The sequence below is a fragment of the Hyperolius riggenbachi genome, chromosome 10, assembly GCF_040937935.1.
Source record: "Hyperolius riggenbachi isolate aHypRig1 chromosome 10, aHypRig1.pri, whole genome shotgun sequence".
NCBI classification, from domain to species: Eukaryota; Metazoa; Chordata; class Amphibia; order Anura; family Hyperoliidae; genus Hyperolius; species Hyperolius riggenbachi.
The window spans coordinates 248,968,360-248,993,915 of NC_090655.1; the positions used below are offsets into that span (position 1 = coordinate 248,968,360).

At 44.8% G+C, this 25,556-nt stretch overlaps 1 protein-coding gene across 1 annotated transcript in view; it reads left to right on the top strand.

The window, feature by feature from the left end:
* The first annotated feature begins 7,423 nt into the window (after window positions 1–7,423).
* Window positions 7,424–25,556, top strand: part of LOC137537065 (uncharacterized) — a 338,736-nt gene continuing 320,603 nt past the window's right edge. Inside the window, exons 1-5 of the mRNA XM_068259210.1 lie at window positions 7,424–7,480; window positions 9,064–9,187; window positions 9,308–9,405; window positions 9,539–9,782; window positions 15,816–16,728. Coding sequence (XP_068115311.1) covers window positions 7,424–7,480; window positions 9,064–9,187; window positions 9,308–9,405; window positions 9,539–9,782; window positions 15,816–16,728 — 1,436 coding nt within the window. The remainder of the gene's footprint in view (window positions 7,481–9,063; window positions 9,188–9,307; window positions 9,406–9,538; window positions 9,783–15,815; window positions 16,729–25,556) is intronic.

Consider the following 25,556-nt stretch of genomic DNA (forward strand, 5'->3'; position numbering starts at 1 on the left):
GAGCAGAGATGGGGAGGGGAGCACACAGTGGTTGGGGGTGCAGAGATGGGGGGGGGGGGGGCAGAGATGGGGAGGGGAGCACACAGTGGTTGGGGGAGCAGAGATGGGGAGGGGGGCACACAGTGGTTGGGGGAGCAGAGATGGGGAGGGGAGCACACAGTGGTGGGGGGAGCAGAGATGGGGAGAGGAGCACACAGTGGTGGGGGGAGCAGAGATGGGGAGGGGGACACACTGGTGGGGGGGAGCAGAGATGGGGATAGTGGAGCACACTAGGGTTGCAACGGTATGAAATTCCACGGTATGATAACCGTCAAAAAAAATACCACGGTATGACGGTATTGCGGTATACGGTATTATACAATTATAATAGAATTATTTGGACCCTGAGCACCCCTTACACCCCACCCCCACCCCAGTGTGGGGTGCGCTACTCCTTCAGTATACATATAATTAAGCCCCTGGGAGATTTGGGGCCCCAGATAAAACTGAAAAAAGGCTTACCCTGCTCCTGCAGAAGTCCAGGTGGTGTTAGAGATAGGTGTAGGCAGTAGTAGGTGGCCGCAGCATAGGTAGCCAGTAGTAGGTGGTTGCAGCATAGGTAGCCAGGGATAGGAGTGGCCAGTAGTAGGTGCCTGCAGCATAGGTAGCCAGGGATAGATGCCTGCAGCATAGGTAGCCAGGGATAGGTGTAGCCAGGATAGGTGCCTGCAGCATAGGTAGCCAGGATAGGTTCCTGCAGCACAGGTAGCCAGGGATAGGTGTAGCCAGGATAGGTGCCTGCAGCATATGTAGTAGGTGCAGCCAGGATAGGTGCCTGCAGCATATGTAGTAGGTGCTCCTCTACATGGGTGGCCTAGTCTGTCACGGAGCAGCGGCATCTGCAGGTGGTGTGGAGGCCTCTTGCTGGGGGTGTCTTCCGTGCCTGGTGGTGGTGGATATGAGGAAGGCAGGCAATGTGAGGCGGCTTAGAAGGAGAGGGCTCCCCTGCGTGGGTGGCCGTGCGGTCCGGAAGCAGAGGTGGCTGGAGTGACGATCAGTGGCGGCTGCTCGGTGAGACCCAGCAGTGGGGGCCGCAGAGCTGTGGTGGTCCTGGGGCTTAGCGGGCGGGGACTGGCACGGTCGGCCATGGGGAGCTCCGATCAGTAGGAAACTGATCAGCAGGAAGTGACGGCGGCAGCGGCGTGTATGGAGCTGGGGCGGCCACGTGGTTAAGATTTCCGGAGTCCGACTGCAGCGAGCCCTGGGTCCCTGGACACTCCGCAAAGCGTCCCTGGATTCCTGGAGGCAGGGGGAATCTTTCCCACAGATGCGGTGAGGCTGTCGGGGGAGAAGGGTTGGAGCCCTGTGTGCCGGGCAAACGTCTTACAGCGCCATCTTGGGTAAACCGGTATTTTCAAAAAGTGCATGGTATGGTTATCATGCATTTTGAAACCGTGGTATACCGTCATACCGGTATACCGCGGCAACCCTAGCGCACACAGTGGTTGGGGGAGCAGAGATTGGGAGGGGGCACACAGTGATTGTGGAGCAGAGATGGGTTAGGGGAGCAGAGATGGGGGAGGGGAGCACATAGTGGTTGGGAGGGGGGGGGAGCAGAGATGGGGGAAGGGAGCCTACACAAACCATAGTAATGTTGGGGCGAAAGGAGGCAAGGAGTGGCTACTGCTGATCACACTGATACAAATGCAGACCCCTTGTCTGGAACGTCTTTTGCTGAAAACCGGTCCTGCCTGTAGGGATTAGATTGCAAGTTCTTTTAGCTACGTACACACGGGGGACCTTTGTGGCTGGTCGCTAGCGCACAGGGGACGCGCGCGACAGCCGTCTACACGTCTCTGCCCAAAGGCAGAGACGCGGCGGAAGCTGCCGCCGAAGGTTCCTCCCCCCGCCGGAAGCTCCATACATTTGCTGTCACTAGTCCGCATACACACGGCGGACTAGCGACAGTTGCGTCGAGGTTGTAGTGACAGCTGTTGCCGGCGATTGACCAAGTCAATCGCCGGGCGACAGCTCTTACTAGCGACTTTTCGTGGCGCGCGCATTATACACACAGGGGACTTGTCGCCGCAACACGTGCGTGCCACATGGTTGCGGCGACAGTTGTAACCCGTGTGTATGCAGCTTTTGAGAACAGTTAAGGTGCGTCCACATTCGCTATTAGTGTCGCTTGTAATGATCATGGTTTGAACATTAGGGTGACACATGACTTCTGCCAGGTGTGTACAGATCAATGAGGAAGGGAGGTGAGACATTGGGGGAGCGTATGTGGGGCAGGGTAAGGCTCCATACACCCATCCAATTGTAATCTGCAGATTACTGACCAATTTTACCACTGCCATGTAGTATGAGGGCCACAGATATTGATTACTATGAACAGACCATGTAGTTATGCTCTCATGTTACATGGAAGTCGTAAAATTGGCCGGTCCTTAGTATATTAAAATTGGATGTGTGTACGGACCTTGAGTGAGAACAGCAAAAATCTATTAACCCTTCGCACACTCACATGCAAATGTTCAAACAATTGCATTCACAGATTCACTCATCCAGGCACAACTGTTATCCCTACAGCTAAATTAAAAGCCAGGGTTTTAGTTCACAGAAGAATGCATTCTTATGCTTAATCACCTATACTGCGCAGAAGTACCCAGGTAAACAAAGGTGTCCTAACTCTGGCCCTGTAACATGCATAGTGCAGACATGCAAACACATTCATTGCATCAAACCTATCAATGGATTAGGAGCACACATCCTAACTTCCTCTCCTGGGAAAGACAGTGCATCTTACTAATCGCACAAGGGAGCTAATGTTATGTGTCCATGTGCACCATGCGCATACACCAGCATAAGCTGGCTGCATGCTGACAAACATACAGGGGAAGGGGGGAGTGCACCGAATTGGACCCTAGCCACAGGGGTCAATGATAAGAATAAACATACATATATCCAGGCACATCGCCTCTAGTTAGGACATTAAATAAATTATTAGGGAAAGGGAGGTGCTTAAGGGGGTGTGGCTAGAAAACAGCAAAAATCTATTAACCCTTCGCACACTCACATGCAAATGTTCAAACAATTGCATTCACAGATTCACTCATCCAGGCACAACTGCTATCTTTACAGCTAAATTAAAAGCCAGGGTTTTAGTTCACAGAAGAATGCATTCTTATGCTTAATCACCTATACTGCGCAGAAGTACCCAGGTAAACATAGGTGTCCTAACTCTGGCCCTGTAACATGCATAGTGCAGACATGCAAACACATTCATTGCATCAAACCTATCAATGGATTAGGAGCACACATCCTAACTTCCTCTCCTGGGAAAGACAGTGCATCTTACCAATCGCACAAGGGAGCTAATGTTATGTGTCCATGTGCACCATGCGCATTGATAGGTTTGATGCGCAGTATAGGTGATTAAGCATAAGAATGCATTCTTCTGTGAACTAAAACCCTGGCTTTTAATTTAGCTGTAGGGATAACAGTTGTGCCTGGATGAGTGAATCTGTGAATGCAATTGTTTGAACATTTGCATGTGAGTGTGCGAAGGGTTAATAGATTTTTGCTGTTTTCTAGCCACACCCCCTTCAGCACCTCCCTTTCCCTAATAATGTATTTAATGTCCTAACTAGAGGCGATGTGCCTGGATATATGTATGTTTATTGTGAGTGAGAACATTGTGCTTTTAATTGCTTGTTTGTCCGTGTAGTTTAGAGGTCCGCGTTCCAGATCTCACAGTGACGTCAGGTGAGACTTCTGTGCCATCCTTGATTCTGGGTTGAGTTGGCCATACAGCACTGTCCTGGTCTTCTAGTGTGTGTACAAGTCAAGTGACATGATATGTTCTCTCAGCAGTATTTTATTTTAATACATAATAATTATTAAGATATTAGTACAAATTGTGTAAATGCCTTTGCAGAGAGATAGGGAGAGAACTGAAGCTCCATACACCTGCTAGATGAAATTCTTCTCTGCTAAGAATCCAGTGTTTAAACAGCAGCCCCTCTCGGACAAGAGAATTGTCCCCTCCCCCTTAACTCACCCGCCAAGTGACACGCCATGCCTGGTGGTCTCTGAGGAAGCTGGCAGTTGGCCGGCGACACGTGTTAGACCCTCCGTCGGGTGGCTGTGACTTTATCGGCGCATTGTATGGGCTACTAGCGGGTAATATTGGCAGCGGCCTCATGCTCCTGTATCGCTCCGTCTATCACTCCCTTACACTGCTGGCTGGTTCAGCGTATACAGGTCTCTACTTGACTGGTTATATTTTGTGCCTAGACTTCTAGACTTTGGTGATTTCACCCTGTCCTTCTGTATTGTTGGGACATATGTATATTGTATGCACAGCTTTGTCTGAAATTGATTGTATATTGATATTTTTTTTATATACGTTTTCACTGTTATTTTTGTATATTTATTGGCTACTCTTTACTCGAGCGTTAAGGTACTAGCTCCGCCCACATTTATTATATTCTAGTATTTTATCTACCACACATCCATTACTGCTATCCCCACACCGCATGTACATTATCTTTCGCGGCCACCCCACCCTTATTATAGTTCAAGAGAGAAGTCGGCACACCATCTGCTCAATTATGGGTGCTTGACGAAGTGACATGGGCAATGTCACATCAGTAAGTCCAAGTAGCAAGAATCATCAGCACACCAATCTTCAACCAGGGCTGTGGAGTCGGTCCAAAAATCCACCGACTCCGACTCCTCAGTTTAGGATTCCTCCGAATCTGACTCCTCTAATTTGCATATTACAATTTTGTTGATTAAAAGTATGTAACATGAAATTCGTCTCTTAACTGCCAACGCTTAGGAATTTTACAAGACAACTGAAGTGAGAAGGATATGTAGACTACTATATTTATTCCCTTTAGACTAAAACTAGTCCTTGGTGAGAGTACTTGTAAAAGGTACAAACCGGAACAAAGAACATCTATCAGGCCCTAGGCAATGTAACTGTGGGTACATGTAAGAATGATGTGCAGGTACTCTGCAGGGGAATGAGGAGATTCTTCCTCTATTACACATTCTTCATGCACAATCTGAACAAGGTTTATGGGTGACAGACAACACCTCTGTGTTCAATGTGCACAGCATTCTCAGTGGATTCCCTGCAGCTCTGTGGGGAGTGCATATGTAGAGTATAGTACTACTGTGTAACAAAGTAAACCTGAGACAGATGAAATTAAAGTTTTATACATACCTGGGGCTTCCTCCAGCCGCCTTCAGGATAATCAGTCCCTCGTTGTCCTCCTCCACCACCTGGATCTTCTGCTATGAGTCCAGGTACTTGAGCCAGTCAGGCGTAGTGCGCATGCACACACTCCGCCGCCAGGAGCATACTACACCTGTGCAGCACTATTGCGCAGGTGCAGAATGTTCCTGGCTGTGGGAGCGGCATGCGGCCGGACAGCGCTGACTGGCTGAATTACCTGGACTCATAGCAGAAGACCTGGGTGGTGGAGGATAGTGAGGGACTGATTAGCCTGAAGGGGGCTGGAGGAAGCCCCAGGTATGTATAAAACTTTACTTTTCATCCGTCTCAGTTACCCTTTAATTTGTAGTCACCAGACCAAATTTTAATAACATATCAAATTATTTTATTTCATCAGCAAAGGGAGTGCATACATTTGCATAAATCAGCATCAATGCAGAATTATTTCCATCTCGTTGACCATCTCTATTAGTGACACAGCTACACATCAGGCTTTATTCTTACAGCATAGATGTTATTTAGTATATATAAGAGATTCCTGTGTACACATCATATATACAGTCACAATCAGATATGTATATCTGACCTTAAAAATACGGGGACTGCTTTATTGAAGCAGCACAAGTAACTAATTTTGATTGGTTTATTTCATTTTTGTGGACTAAGCACAGCTATTACTGTATATATACTGTATATATACATTATTTTTAATGACTATTATCTGAGAAATAGAACATTTTATCATATTTTCTATTTTAATTACAGTTACAAATTCATTAGGAGTCGGAGTCGGTGCATTTTTTCCCGACTCCAGGCACCCAAAATTGCCCGACTCCATGACTCCGACTCCGACTCCACAGCCCTGTCTTCAACGCACATATTATTTATAGTGCCAGTTTCCACACGATACACCAACAATTGTTTTCGGGGGCCGCAAAGGGTCCCTCTTTATCAAGGCAGGTGGTTACCACATGCCTTGATAAAGGGGGACCCTGTGTGGCCCCCGAAACAATTGTTGGTGTATCGTGTGGAAACTGGCACTATAAATAATATGTGCGTTGAAGATTGGTGTGCTGACTATTCTTGCTACTTCCACCCTTATTATAGGGTGTATGTTATCCTTTTGTTGGATTGTCTTTGTCCCCTTACCTATGTATGTGATTGTGATATTTGTGGTTTTATGTTTATTGATCTAATATTCTTGTTTGTTTTGATACCAATAATAAAAATTATCTTTACATTTATTCTGGTAATCTGGTGCGTTGTGAGATCTTTCTCTTTTTTTTTTCTATTGTAAATCACTGCCATGCCTCTCCAGCCCACACATAGGAACAGAACGCATCCCTAAGCTGCAGGCTAGCGATGCATCAGTACAGTGCCAGGTCCTCATTTTGATCAGGGTCCACTGGCTGCTGCAACACCTCCTGCCCTGCATGCACTACACAGTATGTGCTGGTGATCACAATTCTTTAGTATTAGAAGGCAAAAGAGGGTTACAGCAGCCAGGAGATAGTGATCATAATGAGGACAGTGTAGTGTGCGAGGTCCTGATGTCTGTGTGATAAGGTCACAGTGGGACGCAGCTCTTCTCTTACCACTGCCCTGTTCTTCTCTGGGAGCTCCGAGCCTCACGCATCATTCCCTTCTTTCTCTAATTTAAACAGTCAATCTTTGTTAGTAAAATATCGGTAACTGTTACCTAATCCTAACCTTATTCTAATGTTAACCCTACTCTCACACAGAACCCTCCATAACATATGCCTAACCCTGACCCCCCCTTGTGTTGCCTAACCCTAAGACACCTCTCCTGGTGTTGTCTAACCCCAAAAAAATGTCCCTGGCATTGCCTAGCCCTGTTTCCGAACCCTGAAACCCCTCTGTCGGTGTCTAACCCTAAGTTATGCACAGAAGTTCATGATCAACTTAATGACTGCCATGTGACACCAGGTCACAAGTCCTGGTCAAGGACTTGTGACCTGGTGTCACATGGCAGTCATTAAGTTGTGTGCAAGAAAGGGCCAAATTACCCCCACCCCTCCCCTTTACCACTGTACTTCACAGTTGAAAGAGGTATTTGTGCTGATCTAGGTGGCTCTGTATACTATAGCCAAATATTTCCACTATGGTCTTGTCTGTGAGAGATCAAGCGGTAGTAAAATTTAATGCTTACCCGGGGCTTCCTCCCACCCCATAAATATGTATGAGTCCCCCACCGTCCTCCCGCAGTCTGCCATTCGGCCGCGATCAGCCCCGGTAACTTGCTTAGTTGCATCCAGTCTGGGGACCTACTGCGCATGCGTCGTAGACCAAAACTGACGTCACTGAGAGGACGGCATGGGACTCCCACGTGTTTGTGGGGCGGGAGGAAGCCCCCGGGCAAGTATCAAATCTTAATAATGCTTAACCTACCTGGCGGGAAGCCCGAGCTCGGGCTATGCCGCGAAGGAGGATTTCTCAGGCCCTGCTGGGCCGATTTGCATAACTTTTTTTATTTTTGGTTACACGCAGCTAGCACTTTGCTAGCTGCGTGTACTGCCCTATCGCCGCTAGCTAGCACTTTGCTAGCTGCGTGTACTGCCCGATCGCCGCTGTGCCGATTCGCCGCTACCCGCGGCCCTCCCCGACCCCATGCGCTGCCTGGCCAATCATTGCGCTGAGGGGTGGATCGGGACTCCCTTTGACGTCACGACGTTCAGAACGGGATTTCCGGACGGCTTGATCGCCGGAGGCGATCGGAGAGGGTGGGGGGATGCTGCTGCACAGCGGCTGTCATGTAGCTAGTGCTAGGCTAGCTACATGATTTAAAAAAATAGTGCTGCACTGCCCCTGGCGGTTTTAATGGACTGCCAGGGAGGTTAATCTCATGCTAACTAGGGTCTGCATACTCTGACATGGAGCTCTTGGGTTTTTGCAATCCCTTTGAGCGTTGCTCAGTCTGACCTTTGGGTGAATTTGCTGGGATAGCCACTCCCAAGAAGATTAGAAGCTGTCTGGAATGTTCTCCTCTTCTGAATATTCTTTTTCACTGTGGAATAAAGGACTTGTTTGGAAATGTCCTTATATCCCTGCCCAGAATGATAGGCACCAACAATTGCTTCTCTAGGATCATTGCTGATGTCTTTCTTCCTTGGCATTGTAATAACAAACAGCTTAATGCTCTAGACCAGCAAACTGCCAAAATGTTTCCCTTTTGTAGAGGTGGTCACACTTGCTGATGAATTAATAAAACACATTAGATTAGCAGCACCTGACAGCCACTTACCCTCTTAACTCATATGATGTTGATATGGGTGTACAGAGCACCCAGTGCGTCTGCATCTTGGCTTAGTCTATTTTAAATATATAAGGCTGTAGTGTCATGTGTTATCCTTCATGTGAGGTTGTATTTACCTAATTTTAAAGTGTACCAGAGACCAGCTTAATTAAAAGATTTATACATACCTGGAGCTTCCTCCAGCCCCATCCGCATGGATCGCTCCCACGCCGCCGTCCTCAGTCTTCTCCAGCTCCGGTACTGGGTCCCGTACCTTCGGCAGACACAGCCAGCTGGACACAAGCGCAGTGCACTCTCCGGCAGAGAATATTACTGCGCCTATGCAGTACTATAGGGCTGGAGGAAGCTCCAGGTATGCATAAATCTTTTGAATTAAGTTTGTCTCTGATTTCCTTTAAGACTTGCAAAGCACCAGATGATTTTTTTTATTGTGTCCTGATGTGGAAACCCTTAGAATTGAAAAATAATGTATGTTTTATTTCATATGCCTGTATCTCTCCCTCATCAGCAGTCTCTGCTTTATCCTAAGGAAGGACTGTGACTGTATCATTGTGTGTGTCAGGTTCCTATAAGGTATCAAGATATCACCGTCTTTTTCTCCATGCAGGAGTGGCAGTATTTAGAAGGACTCGTGGACCTCTACAAGGACACCATGATGGAGAATCAGCTGCCCATCTCATCACCGGGTAAGAGGAGATTTTCATTGCATTAAAGGAGAGAGCAGTACGGACGGTCCACCTAGATCCCTCATCATCTGACAATCACATAGAGACAATGTATTCAGTCAGTGTGTGTGTTTCCTACAGATGGATCCAGTAACAGTAACCCATCAGAGAGTTGTACAAGTCCTCTTTACTCCCAGGATTCTCCACAGGAAGACCCCACCATCCCCCACCATTATCAGGTAGGTGAAGTTGGAGGTCTAGAGCTTAAATCTCCCTACAAATTGTATGAGCTTATATTTTTTAGTTTTAGAGATTAAGTTCATTAGTGCTAATGTGTTAAACGTTTTCATTTCTACTATTCTGTGGATTTAGGATGATGGACTGTTTGATTTGAAAACTGAGTTTAAAGAGGAGGAAGAAGAGACGTATGTGAGTGGTGATCAGCAGACCATGGAAGAGAGTGAATTTATAAGGGTTGCAATCAAAGAGGAGGAGGATGAGGAGGAGGAGGAAGAAGAAGAAGAAGAGCTGTATGTGAGGAGTGGTCAGCAGTCTACAGAGGAGGGTTACAGGAGGAGGACAAATAAAAAGGAAAAATCTTTATATATCAGCACAGGTAAGTAATAGGCACTGGATGAAACTGAATAATAAAGATTAAACAAAGGAAATATAGGCGTCTGCCACTTCAACAACTGAAGAGAGAGGTTTATGGAAGCTGCCATGTTTATTTCCTTTTAACCACTTCGCATCTAGACCTTGTTTCCCACTTATGGACCAGAGCAGTTTTGACAGTTTAGCTATGTCCTTATTTAATCAGAAATAACTTTATCCCTACTTATGACACAGAAATGAAATATATATTGTTTTTTTCAAGACAATTAATCTATGAATTTTAATGGGAAAACAAGGAAAAAAAAATAGAAAAAAAACACATTATTTCTCAGTTTTAGCAATTCCAGTTTAAAAATAAAAAGTGCTACTGTAGATAAAAAAAACACAAATTTTGTTTGGCTATTCTTACAGCTTATCACAAAACTTAGATTATGTTCCTGTCACAATTTATGGTGAAGATATTTGATACTGAAATACTGCTACAGAGTGTTTTTATTTCACTATGAACTGAGAAAATAAAAGTATTTTTAATGGTATAAATCAATCTCATTAGCTCAGGAAACATATATTCCCATTCACCAATTAGTGCTCCATCAGATAGTGCCAGAAATGTGCACAGGAGCAAGCCCAATCCTGCACAGCACCGCTTCTGCTACAAGACTTATATCTACTGACTCGTGGCTTAGAAGAAGTCACAGAGGACATGGATAAAAGTGGTTAAGCAATACCAGTTGCCTGGCAGCCCTGCTGACCCTCTGCCTCTAATACTTTTAACCATAGACCCTGAACAAGCATGCAGCAGATCCTGTGTTTCTGATATAGTCAGAACTGACAGATTAACTGAATGCTTGTTTCTGGCGTTATTCAGACGCTACTGCAGCCAAACAGACCAGTAGGGCTGCCAGGCAACTGGTATTGTTTAAAAGGACGTAAGCATGGCAGCCTCCCTAGTCTTCCCACTTCAGTTGTCCTTTAATGTTTTCTTTAGTATTAATCTTAGGTGAGTTTGGATGAACTCTGCACAAATGAACCCAGTAATCTGTCCAGGAAATGTTTGTCACTCACCATCATACATGATGTACTTTCCCCCAGTGTCTCCCACATTCACATTAATTAGCCAGACGTAGCTGTAATCTTATTCTCATTCTGCTTTGTATTTCCAGGATACTAAACCCGACTGAGCTTCATGGTGTGGGGTGATTATGTGGCCACAGAGAAGTAATGTGTGTCTATGAACACTGGGCTTGATTCATTAAGCTGCACTGCTTAAGCATTGCAGCTTTATGTGAAGGAGCGGCTTACATAGCAACACGTGTAACTCTGCGGGTGGTTTCTGTGAAATATCGTGACCAAGATACTTCACTACCGCCGCTACTATGTTAACTAACATAGTAGCGGCCGCTAGTGAAGTTTCTCAGTCGCGATACTTCACAGAAACCACCCGCATTTAAAGTTACGCGTGTTGCTATGCAAGCCATGCACGTAACTAAGGAAGGCACGCTCCTTATGTTGCAACGTGTACTGCTATGTAAGGCGTGCATAGTGGCTGCTCCTTCATTTTAAGCTGTGATGCTTAAAGAGGAAGTGTCACAAAAAAATCTTAGAATTTAAAACGCATACAAATAAGAAGTACATTTCTCCCAGAGTAAAATGAGCCATAAATTACTTCTATGCTATGTTGCTGTCACTTACAGTGAGTAGTAGAAATCTGACATTACCGACAGGTTTTGGGCTAGTCCATCTCTCCATAGGGGATTCTCAGCATGGCCTTTATTCTTTGTAAAGACATTCCCTGAAAAAGATTTATACAAAGATGCTGGCCAGCCTCCCTGCTCGTTCCATACTATTTTGGCAGTTGGACGGATCGACTGCCATTCACTAAGTGCTTTTAAAAATAAAGAAAACTCTGAGAACCTCCCTATGAGAAGATGAGCTAGTCCAAAATCTGTCTGTAATGTTACGTTTCTACTACCTACTGTAAGTGACAGTACCATAGCAGAGAAGTAATTTATGGCTCATTTTACTCTGGGAGAAATGTACTTCTTATTTGTATGTGTTTTAAATTTTAAGATTTTCGCGACCGTTCCTCTTTAACCACTTGAGGACCCACCCTTTACCCCCCCTTAAGGACCAGCGCTGTTTGTTTGGATCTGTGCTGGGTGGGCTCTGCAGCCCCCAGCACAGATCCGCGGCCACACAGAGCGATCAGATCGCCCCCCTTTTTTCCCCACTAGGGGGATGATGTGCAGGGGGGGTCTGATCGCTCCTCCTGTCTGGCATGTTGCGGGGGGGGCACCTCAAAGCCCCCCCCGCGGCGACATTCTCCCCCCTCCCTCTCCTACCTGCTCCCCCCGGAGATCTGGGCTGCACAGGACGCTATCCGTCCTGTGCAGCCAGTGACAGGCTGTCTTCTGTCACATGGCGGCGATCCCCGGCCGCTGATTGGCCGGGGATCGCCGATCTGCCTTACGGCGCTGCTGCGCAGCAGCGCCGTACAAATGTAAACAAAGCGGATTATTTCCGCTTGTGTTTACATCTAGCCTGCGAGCCGCCATCGGCGGCCCGCAGGCTATTCACGGAGCCCCCCGCCGTGATTTGACAAGAAGCAGCCGCTCGCGCGAGCGGCTGCTTCTTGATTAATTAAGCTGCAGCTGGCGACGCAGTACTGCGTCGCTGGTCCTGCAGCTGCCACTTTGCCGACGCACGGTATAAGCGTGCGGTCGGCAAGTGGTTAAGCAGTGCAGCTTAATGAGTCAAGCCCGATGTTCCAAACAAATAAGGATGCTGTATGAAAGGCTCATCTACATTCCTCAGTATAACATCATAGCACCACCAAATGAGGTGGAGATACTGTACACCATATGAAAGGCCCATCTCCATTCCTCAGTATAACATCACAGTACCAACACATGAGGAGGAGATACTGTACACCATATGAAAGGTCCATCTCCATTCCTCAGTATAACATCATAGCACCAACAAATGAGGAGGAGATACTGTACACCATATGAAAGGTCCATCTCCATTCCTCAGTATAACATCATAGCACCAACAAATGAGGAGGAGATACTGTACACCATATGAAAGGCCCATCTCCATTCCCCAGTATAACATCATAGTACCAACAAATGAGGAGGAGAGACTGTACACCATATGAAAGGCCCATCTCCATTCCTCAGTATAACATCATAGCACCAACAAATGAGGAGGAGATACTGTACACCATATGAAAGGCCCATCTCCATTCCTCAGTATAACATCATAGCACCAACAGATGAGGAGGAGATACTGTACACCATATGAGAGGCCCATCTCCATTCCTCAGTATAACATCATAGTACCAACAAATGAGGGGGAGATACTGTACACCATATGAAAGGCCCATCTCCATTCCTCAGTATAACATCATAGCACCAACAAATGAGGAGGAGATACTGTACACCATATGAAAGGCCCATCTCCATTCCTCAGTATAACATCATAGCACCAACAAATGAGGAGGAGATACTGTACACCATATGAAAGGTCCATCTCCATTCCTCAGTATAACATCATAGTACCAACAAATGAGGAAAAGATACTGTACACCATATGAAAGGCCCATCTCCATTCCCCAGTATAACATCATAGTACCAACAAATGAGGAGGAGGTACTGTACACCATATGAAAGGCCCATCTCCATTCCTCAGTATAACATCATAGCACCAACAAATGAGGAGGAGATACTGTACACCATATGAAAGGCCCATCTCCATTCCTCAGTATAACATCATAGCACCAACAGATGAGGAGGAGATACTGTACACCATATGAGAGGCCCATCTCCATTCCTCAGTATAACATCATAGTACCAACAAATGAGGGGGAGATACTGTACACCATATGAAAGGCCCATCTCCATTCCTCAGTATAACATCATAGCACCAACAAATGAGGAGGAGATACTGTACACCATATGAAAGGCCCATCTCCATTCCCCAGTATAACATCATAGTACCAACAAATGAGGAGGATATACTGTACTCCATATGAAAGGCCCATCTCCATTCCTCAGTATAACATCATAGCACCAACAAATGAGGAGGAGATACTGTACACCATATGAAAGGCCCATCTCCTTTCCTCAGTATAACATCATAGTACCAACAAATGAGGAGGAGATACTGTACACCATATGAAAGGCCCATCTCCTTTCCTCAGTATAACATCACAGTACCAACACATGAGGAGGAGATACTGTACACCATATGAAAGGCCCATCTCCATTCCTCAGTATAACATCATAGCACCAACAGATGAGGAGGAGATACTGTACACCATATGAAAGGCCCATCTCCATTCCTCAGTATAACATAATCGTACCAACAAATGAGGAGGAGATACTGTACACCATATGAAAGGCTTATCTCCATTCCTCAGTATAACATCATAGCACCAACAAATGAGGAGGAGATACTGTACACCATATGAAAGGCCCATCTCTCTTCCTCAGTATAACATCATAGCACCAACAAATGAGGAGGGGATACTGTACACCATATGAAAGGCTTGTCTCCATTCCTCAGTATAACATCATAGAGCCAACAAATGTTGAGGAGATACTGTACACCATATGAAAGGCCCATCTCCATTCCTCAGTATAACATCATAGCACCAACAAATGAGGAGGAGATACTGTACACCATATGAAAGGCCCATCTCCATTCCTCAGTATAACATCATAGCACCAACAAATGAGGAGGAGATACTGTACACCATATGAAAGGCCCATCTCCTTTCCTCAGTATAACATCATACCAATCCCTCCATTGGTTACCAGTTGCCCAAAGGATCCAGTTTAAACTTCTCACACTTGCATACAAAGCTCTACACAAGCTGTCGCCTCCATACATTTCCTCTTTAATCTCCAGATACCTCCCCGCTCGGACCCTCCGTTCCTCACAGGAGACCCTTTTGTCCTCCAGCCTAGTCACCTCCTCTCACTCTCGCATCCAAGACTTCTCACGGGCGGTCCCTCTCCTTTGGAACTCTCTCCCTCAGCCGGTTCGTCATGCCACGAGTCTGGAAACCTTCAAACGTACTCTGAAAACACACCTGTTCAGACAAGCCTATAATTTGCTATAGGCAAAACTGAAGGCACACTGGCTCACCCACTAATCCTGGTGTTTCCTTCCCCTTTGTTTCCTCCCCACTACCCTCTAGATTGTAAGCTCGCAAGGGCAGGGACCTCCCCCTAGTGTTTCTCATACTGCTGTAATTTTAACATATGTATATGTACCAACTACATATCAACTATGTATGTATCTGTACTTATTCTATTCAATGTCATGACTGTACAGTGTCTTGTATTTCTTATGTATATTTGTTCCCCATTATTTGTTTGTACTATGTACAGCGCTACGGAAGATGTTGGCGCTATATAAATAAAAAATAATAATAATAATAATAATAGCACCAACAAATGAGGAGGAGATACTGTACACCATATGAAAGGCCCATCTCCATTCCTCAGTATAACATCATAGTGCCAACAAATGAGGAGGAGATACTGTACACCATATGAGAGGCCCATCTCCATTCCTCAGTATAACATCATAGCACCAACAAATGAGGGGGAGATACTGTACACCATATGAAAGGCCCATCTCCATTCCTCAGTATAACATCATAGTACCAACAAATGAGGAGGAGATACTGTACACCATATGAAAGGCCCATCTCCATTCCTCAGTATAACATCACAGTACCAACAAATGAGGAGGGGATACTGTACACCATATGAAAGACCCATCTCCATTCCTCAGTATAACATCATAGTACCAACAAATGAGGAGGGGATACTGTACACCATATGAAAGACCCATCTCCATTCCTCAGTATAACATCATAGTACCAACAAATGAGGGGGAGATACTGTACATCATATTAAAGACCCATCTCCATTCCTCTATATAATATCATTACTGGTATACATTACATCAATGTATGGAACATGAATATACTATACTACTACTAATATTAATATTTCTCCAACAGATGGACAGTATGTCTGGAGCCCCTCAGAGGGACGCCTTATCCCCCCTCCAGATGATGCTGCAGAAGATAATGGCATCACACAATGTTCCCCAGGAAGAAACCCCCTTACCGGAAATAGACATCAGAGACTTTACCATGAGGAGAGATCACCAGATCCCTCTAATCCTGAAGAATCTTCTGACAGATCCTATCCTGGTACCCCAAATACCCATCCAGGAGGTCACAGTCAGAAGCGGCCACATGACCCGTCTGATTCTGAGGAATCTTCTGGTAAATCTCTTAATGTCAGACATGGAGAGGATAAGAAGTTTCGATGTTCTGAATGTGATAAATATTTTGCAAAGAAATCGCATCTTGTCACCCATCAGAGGAAGCACGCTGATAAGGTTCCTTTTTCCTGTTCAGTGTGTGGGAAATCTTTTATTTATAAAAGCATTCTTCTTAGACACCTGCAAAATCACACCGGGGAACGTCCTTATTCATGCTCAGAGTGTGAGAAAACATTCATTCGGAAACGTCATCTCGTAGCGCACCAGAAGAATCACACAGGTGAACGGCCTTTTTCGTGTTCAGAATGTGGGAAATCTTTTGTCAATAAACAGGGTCTACTTATGCACCAGAGAGGGCACCTGGACGATCGTCAATTTACTTGTTCAGAATGTGGGAAAGGTTTCAATCTTAAATCACACCTTCGTCAACATCTGCGTATTCATACTGGCGAGCGTCCGTTTTCATGCTCAGAGTGTGGGAAAGCTTACATTCGGAAAAGCCACCTTCTTACACACCAGAGAAGTCACACAGGTGAACGACCGTTTTCCTGTTCAGATTGTGGGAGGAGCTTTAGTCAGAAAGCGGTTTTACTTCGGCATGTGAACAGACACGCAAAAGATCGTCAGTTGTCTTGCTTAGAATAAGGGAAAGGTTTCCATTGTAAAGGAGGTCATCTTGGACATCTAAGAACTCATGGTTGTAGGCAGACCGTTTGATGTTCAGAGTGTGGGAAATGTTTTACATGAATAGCTTAGACACATTTAAAGGCTCTGCAGCAATTTGATACAGTGTGGCGAGTGCCAAGAAACTTAATAAAATGCTAACGCATATGCTGATCCCAGTTTTATGGTATTTGCAGTGAGTTTGGAATAAGGATCAGTCTGACTCTATTTACCCACTGCACTGTGTTCATTATGAAGCCTGGAACATCACATGCATTGCACCCTGCATTGCAAGCACTCCAGTCTAATCAGAAATGTTTCTGTTGTAATAAATCTTATCTTAGTCAGCCTGGCTCTATTTGGTACATTGCTGATGAGAAGGAAGCTTGTCATCTCCCCTCCCACATTCCTGCTCCTCACTGATTGGCTGAGGGCAGTTCAGTGAGCTGCTGAAATCTGATCTATGCTGTGCTCACATGTGTTTACAAAGCAAGTTAGCTATGACAGTGCAGAGTATGAGAAACAAAAAGAGTAAGGGAGGAAATTACATCAGGATTGGCTTCAGTCAGAGGGAATAAAAATGGCAATTGCCAGGAGCAGTTTTCTCTTTATTTACTACATAAAATTCACTGAAATTAAAATATGAACAGTGCAATACATATGTTATGGAAGTAGAGCAAGTAATAACCTACTTATGTATGTGTTTTTTTTCCTGGCATAGTATGGCTGACCTTGCTGCTTTAAAGGATACTCGAAGTGACATGTGACATAATGAGATAGACATGTGTATGTACAGTGCCTAGCACACCAATAACTATGCTTTGTTCCTTTTTTCTTTCTCTGCCTGAAAGAGTTAAAGATCAGGTATGTAAGTGGCTGACTCAGTCCTGACTCAGACAGGAAGTGACTACAGTGTGACCCTCACTGATAAGAAATTCCCCTTTTTTACCTCTTTCTTGCTCTCAGAAGCCATTTTCTGCTATGAAAGTGTTTTATAGTTGGAATTTCTGATCAGTGAGGGTCACACTGTAGTCACTTTCTGTCTGAGTCAGGACTGAGTCAGCCACTTGCATACCTTATATTTACTCTTTCAGGCAGAGAAAGAAAAAAAGGAATGCGGCATAGTTATTTGTGTGCTAGGCACTGTACATACACATGTCTATCTCATTATGTCAAATGTCAGTTCGGGTATCCTTTAAGGTTTCAGAGAAGTCACTCAACTTACTTGTTCATGTTGGAAGGAAAATGACCTTCTTGTTCAGCTGAAAAGTCACAGGAACTATCATCATTTTTCCTGTTCAGATTGCATAAAATGTTTTGCTTTATATAAGGAATCTGCAGACAGACTTGAGAAGTCGGGAGGATCAGTGAGATGCAAATGATTTCTAGCTGATGCAGGTTTATGCAAATGTTGTATGCATATTTATGCAGCCTGAAAATGGACCTATTGAATTTTACTTCAGAAGGATTTGATTGGATAATTTTTAAGCTACATAAATGTGTATGTAAAAAAATAATGATTTGCATTATTTGAATCTCATCTCATTATTTGTATCTAGAGATGAGCGTAATGACCTAATTACGATTTCGCGAAATTTCGCGTAATTAGTGTAATTACGATTATGGCCGTAAGTACATAATCGTAATGAAGAAGGATTTCGCGAAATTTCGCGTAAGCGTAATTTTCGCGTAATTTTCGCATTACAGTCGGTATTACGAAATTAATGCGTATGGCCATGCTCCCAAGCGGAAAAGTTGACGCATGTATCAATGTTAGGTAGCCGCCGACTTTAAGGGTTAATAGCAAAGCCCCCTTAAATGCTAAGAGCCTCAAATTTGGAGAATATATTAAGGAGATCAGGAGGAATAAGAGGAAAATTTTTTTTTTCAAAAAGACCTTATAGTTTTTGAGAAAATCGATGTTAAAGTTTCAAAGGAAAAATTTAAACATTTAAAAACCCGACGACTTTAACGGTTAATAGCAAAGCCTGCTTAAAGTTTAGGAACACCAAATTCCCAGGGTATATTAAGGGGATCAGTGGGAATAAGAGGAAAACATTTTTTTTCAAAAAGACCTTATAGTTTTTGAGAAAATCGATTTTTAAGTTTCAAGGGCGAAAATGTCTTTTAAATGCGGAAAATGTCAGTTTTTTTTGCACAGGTAACAATAGTGTGTTATTTTCATAGATTCCCCCAAGTGAGAAGAGTTTTACTCTACTTCGTTCTGAGTGTGGGAAATATAAAAAAAAACGATGTGGGGTCCCCCCTCCCAGACCTCTTTAACCCCTTGTCCCCCATGCAGGCTGGGATAGCCAGAATGCGGAGCACCGGCCGCGTGGGGCTCCGCACCCTGACTATACCAGCCCGCATGGTCCATGGATTGGGGGGTCTCGGAAGGGGAGGGGCAGCCAAGCTTTCCCCTCCCCCTCCGAGCCCTTGTCCAATCCAAGGACAAGGGGCTCTTCTCCACCTCCGATGGGCGGTGGAGGCCGCGATTTCCTGGGGGGGGGGGGGTTCATGGTGGAATCTGGGAGTCCCCTTTAAAAAGGGGTCCCCCAGATGCCCACCCCCCCTCCCAGGAGAAATGAGTATAGAGGTACTTGTACCCCTTACCCATTTCCTTTAAGAGTTAAAAGTAAATAAACACACAGACACTTAGAAAAAGTATTTTAATTGAACAAAAAACATAACCATGAAAAAAGTCCTTTAATATTCTTAATTAACCATTAATACTTACCTGTCCCTTTAAATAAATGATCCCTCGCAATATCCTCGGAAATGTTCTATCAGTTACAATGTAACAAAGTTATTACAATGTAACAACTTTGTTACATTGTAACTACGCCGCACCCGACGTCACTCGCCGCCGCGTCTGTGCTGCACGGACCCGACAGAGCTCTGAGCTCTCTAAGCATCTTTGTATTTGGGCTCCAAGGAGCCCCATTGGTCCTTAGCAGACCAATGGGGTTCCTTTAAATCAGAAGGAACCCCATTGGTCTGCTAAGGACCAATGGGGCTCCTTGGAGCCCAGATACAAAGATGCTTAGAGAGCTCTGAGCTATCTGAGCTATAGCTCAGAGCTCTGTCGGGTCCGTGCAGCACAGACGCGGCGGCGGCGGCGAGTGACGTCGGGTGCGGCGTAGTTACAATGTAACAAAGTTGTTACATTGTAATAACTTTGTTACATTGTAACTGATAGAACATTTCCGAGGATATTGCGAGGGATCATTTATTTAAAGGGACAGGTAAGTATTAATGGTTAATTAAGAATATTAAAGGACTTTTTTCATGGTTATGTTTTTTGTTCAATTAAAATACTTTTTCTAAGTGTTTGTGTGTTTATTTACTTTAACTCTTAAAGGAAATGGGTAAGGGGTACAAGTACCTCTATACTCATTTCTCCTGGGAGGGGGGGTGGGCATCTGGGGGACCCCTTTTTAAAGGGGACTCCCAGATTCCACCATGAACCCCCCCCCCCCCCCCCCCCAGGAAATCGCGGCCTCCACCTCCACCGCCCATCGGAGGTGGAGAAGAGCCCCTTGTCCTTGGATTGGACAAGGGCTCGGAGGGGGAGGGGAAAGCTTGGCTGCCCCTCCCCTTCCGAGACCCCCCAATCCATGGACCATGCGGGCTGGTATAGTCAGGGTGCGGAGCCCCACGCAGCCGGTGCTCCGCATTCTGGCTATCCCAGCCTGCATGGGGGACAAGGGGTTAAAGAGGTCTGGGAGGGGGGACCCCACGTCGTTTTTTTTTTATATTTCCCACACTCAGAACGAAGTAAGTAAAACTCTTCCCACTTGGGGGAATCTATGAAAATGAAAATAATACACTATTGTTACCTGTGCAAAAAAACGGACATTTTCCGCATTTAAAAGACATTTTCGCCCTTGAAACTTAAAAATCGATTTTCTCAAAAACTTTAAGGTCTTTTTGAAAAAAAATGTTTTCCTCTTATTCCCACTGATCCCCTTAATATACCCTGGGAATTTGGTGTTCCTAAACTTTAAGCAGGCTTTGCTATTAACCGTTAAAGTCGGCGGGTTTTTAAATGTTTACATTTTTCCTTTGAAACTGTAACATCGATTTTCTCAAAGACTATAAGGTCTTTTTGAAAAAAACAATTTTCCTCTTATTCCTCCTGATCTCCTTAATATATTCTCCAAATTTGAGGCTCTTAGCATTTAAGGGGGCTTTGCTATTAACCCTTAAAGTCGGCGGCTTTTTTATATTATACGGAGCGTTACGGTAGCGTTTAATGCGAAATTACGGCATGAACGAAACGCGAAATTACGCGTTGAAAATTACGCTTACGGTATTTTCAATTACGATTTTAATGGCAATTACGCTACCGTAATTTCGCATCGTAATCGCAAATTTCGCATGCGTAATTTTAGTAATGCGAAATTACGAAAATTTCGGCTCAACTCTATTTGTATCTCATTGACCATCCCTACTCAGGGGTCTCTTTACGAAGGGTGAGCATTTCCTCAGACACCCCTCACGGGGAGGGCCAGCTGTGACATTCATAGTGCGGGAGAAGTTTGATAAAGGATCCCCTTCTCCGCAGCGGAGGAATCCGTTCTTGGCATCCTCAGAGTTTGCAAATAGAGGAATCCTTCCTGCATACCAGAGAGCCCAAAGTGAACCCAAGGTGAAAATAAACTTGTGAGATAAACAATTGTATCTATCCTCCTATTCCTACCAATTACTTTTTTAGATACCCCACAGTTTTATGTTTAATTGTGTTTAAAAACCTAACCTCTTGAGGACTGCATGCTTACACCCATCTAGTGACCAGGCGATTTTTTTTTTTTTTTTTTTTTTTTTTTACAATTCAGCACTCTGCAGCTTTAACAGTTTATTGCTCGGCCATACAACTTAGCACCCAAATGAATCTTACCTCCTTTTCTTTCCCCTAACAGTGCTTTCTTTTGGAGATCTCTGATTGCTGCTGCTCGTTTCTGTTTTGTTTTTATTAATTAAATAAAAACCTTTTTTTAGGCATCAGCTTATATATGTGTTTAGATTGTGAGGTTATCAGAGGGACAGATAAGTGACAGGGCTGTCCCTTGTACAGCTCTGCACTAGATCACAGCGCTGTACATATCAATAAACATTTTTTTCTTTCCCTAACAGCCTGCCAGCTCCTATCACGGCTGGTAGGCTGATCACGGATCCCCGCTGTGTACTTCGACAGGGAATGCACGCGCATGAGCGCACGCATTCCCTGCTAATCCCCGCCTCGAGGACCTGACGCCAGTTGGCATCAGGCGGTCCTGGGAGAGCCACTCTGCGACTGCCCATCGGCATTAGGCGGTCGCAGAGCAGTTAAAGTAGATTTAATGTTTTATTGTCTGTGTTCAATGACATAGTCTTTCCATGTCCCAGAGCTAAAAATATATAAACTATTCCCTTTTTTTTAAGATCAATTCCCTGCACTCAGAAACTGTTGTCTTCCAGTCAAGATATTTATCTCTGTAATTCATCATCAGTGAGAGTTACTCTATAGTCAGACTATAAATAAACTGTCACTTGCATATCTGAATGTTTTCTCTTTTTCAGGCAGTAAAAATGAACACAGCCTAGTTATTTGTGTGCTTGGTACTGTACTTACACATGCCTATCTCATCATGTCACATATCACCTTGGGTACTCTTTAAGAATTGAGTTTTCATTTACTTAGGGAAGTGTGGGAAAGGTGTTACCGATAAACACCAGAGATCTAGCTGTCATGTTGCGCGTGGAGGTGGTCAGTGATAAGCTAAGAATATTTTGCTTGCATGCACGTTTCATGCAGCTTAGAATCAGGCCAGGTAGCGTTACAAGGAAGTGCTTCGATTGGCTTTATTTCAAGCTGAATACAAGCTGGAACCCTTTACATCTCACTGACTGTCCCTGCGGCTGACGCCATACGTAGATCAGAGAGATCCAGTCACACATGCCGCACTCTAACCCTCCAACCTCTGCCATCCTCCCTGTGGGGCAGAACTGATACTTGTACCACCAGGATAGATAATAGATTGGTGGTAAATGGTTCTGAAAATATGAACATGTACGTTAACCATTTCCAGCCAATCGCATTGGCTCACATTGATGGACAGGGTCAGGAGCCAGTGAAATCGGATCTTGACCGGCTCACAGAGCTCAGCCGTCATAGCGAGCGATGGCAGAGAAGGGAGAGCAGCGGATATATGCGACAATTCGTCGGTAAACGCTGTTTTGTGGTATTAGCAGTCTCTGGTCCTCAAGGGGCCAGAGATTGCTGGTACGGAAGTGGTTAAGGAGAGCAATGGGAAATGTCAGTAACATTGTGCATCGTACCTTATTACTTTTATCTTCATGAAGATCTTCAGCCTAATGATGAGATTGTTCCTTTTTATCAATGTTTCCTATTTTACCCTTTTTGTTGCTTCCTGCTCATTTTCCTGTAACCTGTTGTTTTACTTTGTTGTTTTCGCTGTACGAAAAGAAAAAATAAATCAATAAAAAAAATCAGATCTGTGTCTGACTTTTGTCATTGTTTCGTGTCCTCTGAGGAATAATTCCACCGATTCCTTCCGGGAAAAGGGCCACAGTGGTCCTGATATAGGGTCACAGGCTCCTCCCCTGATAACAAGCCCCACCCACCCCTGTGTTTCATTTTATATTGTGTTCTGGTAAAATCTAGCAGCTATAAAGACAGAGGATGCATATGATGCAGCTGCACAATGCAGTATACCTTACATAGAAGCCATCTAGCTGTGTGATTGATCACTGCCTGCCAGTAACCACAGCTACAGCAAAGTCCCTGTTATCCGGAACTCAGGCAATCGGAAGTCTCAACTAACCGGCATGCCTGAGGGGGATAACGGGGACTGTAATTTGGGGGATTGTAGGGCAAATAAATATGACTTAGCCTCTGAACGGTGTCTTCTAACCTTCCTGCAGCTCCTAACGGCTTTCTGGTGTCCATGCACGGCTCCTGGCACGTCACGTGACCTGAGATGGGTCAGGTGACACACCGTAAGCTATACACAGAGGACACTGGAAACCCGGTAGGCGCTACAGGATGGGTAGAAGTAAGTTTTGTGCTGCACGGGCGTGGGGGAGGGAAGGCTTTCTAGAAAGACAAGCATGTGCATCAGGCGATCCCCGCCAGTGTCGGATACTGGGGACTTTGCTGCAGTTACAATCCTTCTTTTGCATATCAGCCTGCTATCCAACTGCACTAAGTTGTACCTTCTCTTCTCTCCATCACTGGCTGTGCAGTACCAGGGGGTGTAACCTGGTGGATACTAGGTAACAGTCACCACTAGGTGTGGAGGCTCATTATCCCTCGTGGGATGCTCTGCTGAAGCACCCACAGGGAGAGTCCACGCCTACCTCCAGTACTGGGGTCAACAGAATGCATATATGGAATACTGCACACTATCTGAAAGGTAAAGGTACCAGGGAAAAAACATACAACACAATAGTCCATCTGGACAAACCTTATAGGTACATGTAAAAGCATATAACTTTAATTGATAAAATATATAGAGGTGAGGCCCAAAAGTCGAGAGCACTCCAATGCAAAGCCCTGTCTATACTATACGGACCTCTGTGCTGTGGGAGTCGTTTCTTATCCCCCTCCAATCATGTGTATTGTTAGTGTGGGGTGTAGCTATCCCTCAGCAAAGGTCACTTGCGCTTTGCATTTGAATTTGAATGCAGGGAAGAGAGAAAGGCCTTTCGCTGTTAAATACGTGGGTCAATAATCTGACTGACAGAGGCAGTGCCCAGACAATACTGACTCTAACCCGCATCGATTCCATTATGAAATATGATGGGAAACACAAAAATCACCTGAGTGCTGCTATATTTATATATTATGCTGTGCATAGGGTCTCATGTACAGCACAATGTATATATGTTCTTTTCATTGTATGGCATTTTTTTCCCTTAAACAATTTTTTCTATGCATTTTAATGGGCAAAAAACACATTTCTCAGTTTTACTGATTAGAGTTTAAAAATGAAAAAGCAAAGCACTACTGTAGATAAAAAAAAAAAAAATTAGTTATTTCTACTGTTGATCACTAAACTTAGATTATGTTTCCGCTACAATTTATGGTGAGGATAATTGATTGGGAAATAATGCTACCGTGTATATTTTTTCACTATGAACTGAGAAAATACAAGTATTTTTAATGGTAAAAATCAATCTCATTGGTTCAGGGAACATATATTCCCTTTCACCAATTAGTGCTGCAGTAGATAGTGCTGGAGAATCATGCACAGCTGTGCTTTAGCTACAAGACTTATATCTACGTCCTTGTATCTGTAGATGAAGTCACAGAGGACGAAGACATGACCATTAAAAGAGCAGAAACCCAGCAACAAATCACCACTGGATTAGGGCTCGTTTCCACCATAGCGAATCCGCATGCGGCGACGAGATGCGGATTCGCTTAGTACACTGAAGTGGCCGGGGCTGTTTCCACATGTGCGGCGTGCGGGAGCGATTTGGCGGCGGGACAAATCTGCACGACAGGACCCACCGAATTCGCCTGCATCGGGAATCCGTGCGAATCGCCGCTAATGTATTTAATAGTAAAAACGCATGCGTTTTTTACATGCGTTTTTACCCGCGATTCGCGTGCGATTTCGCACCTTTTTCAATGTTATTTTGGCCTGGCAGTGTCATGGTTAATTTCGCATGGCACCCTGCCATGCGAAATCGCACGCGAAATCGCGGGTAAAAACGCATGCTGAAACGCATCCGCATGCGTTTTTACAAGCGTCGGAATGCCGGCGAAATCGCGTCGCAACAGTGGAAACGAGCCCTTAAA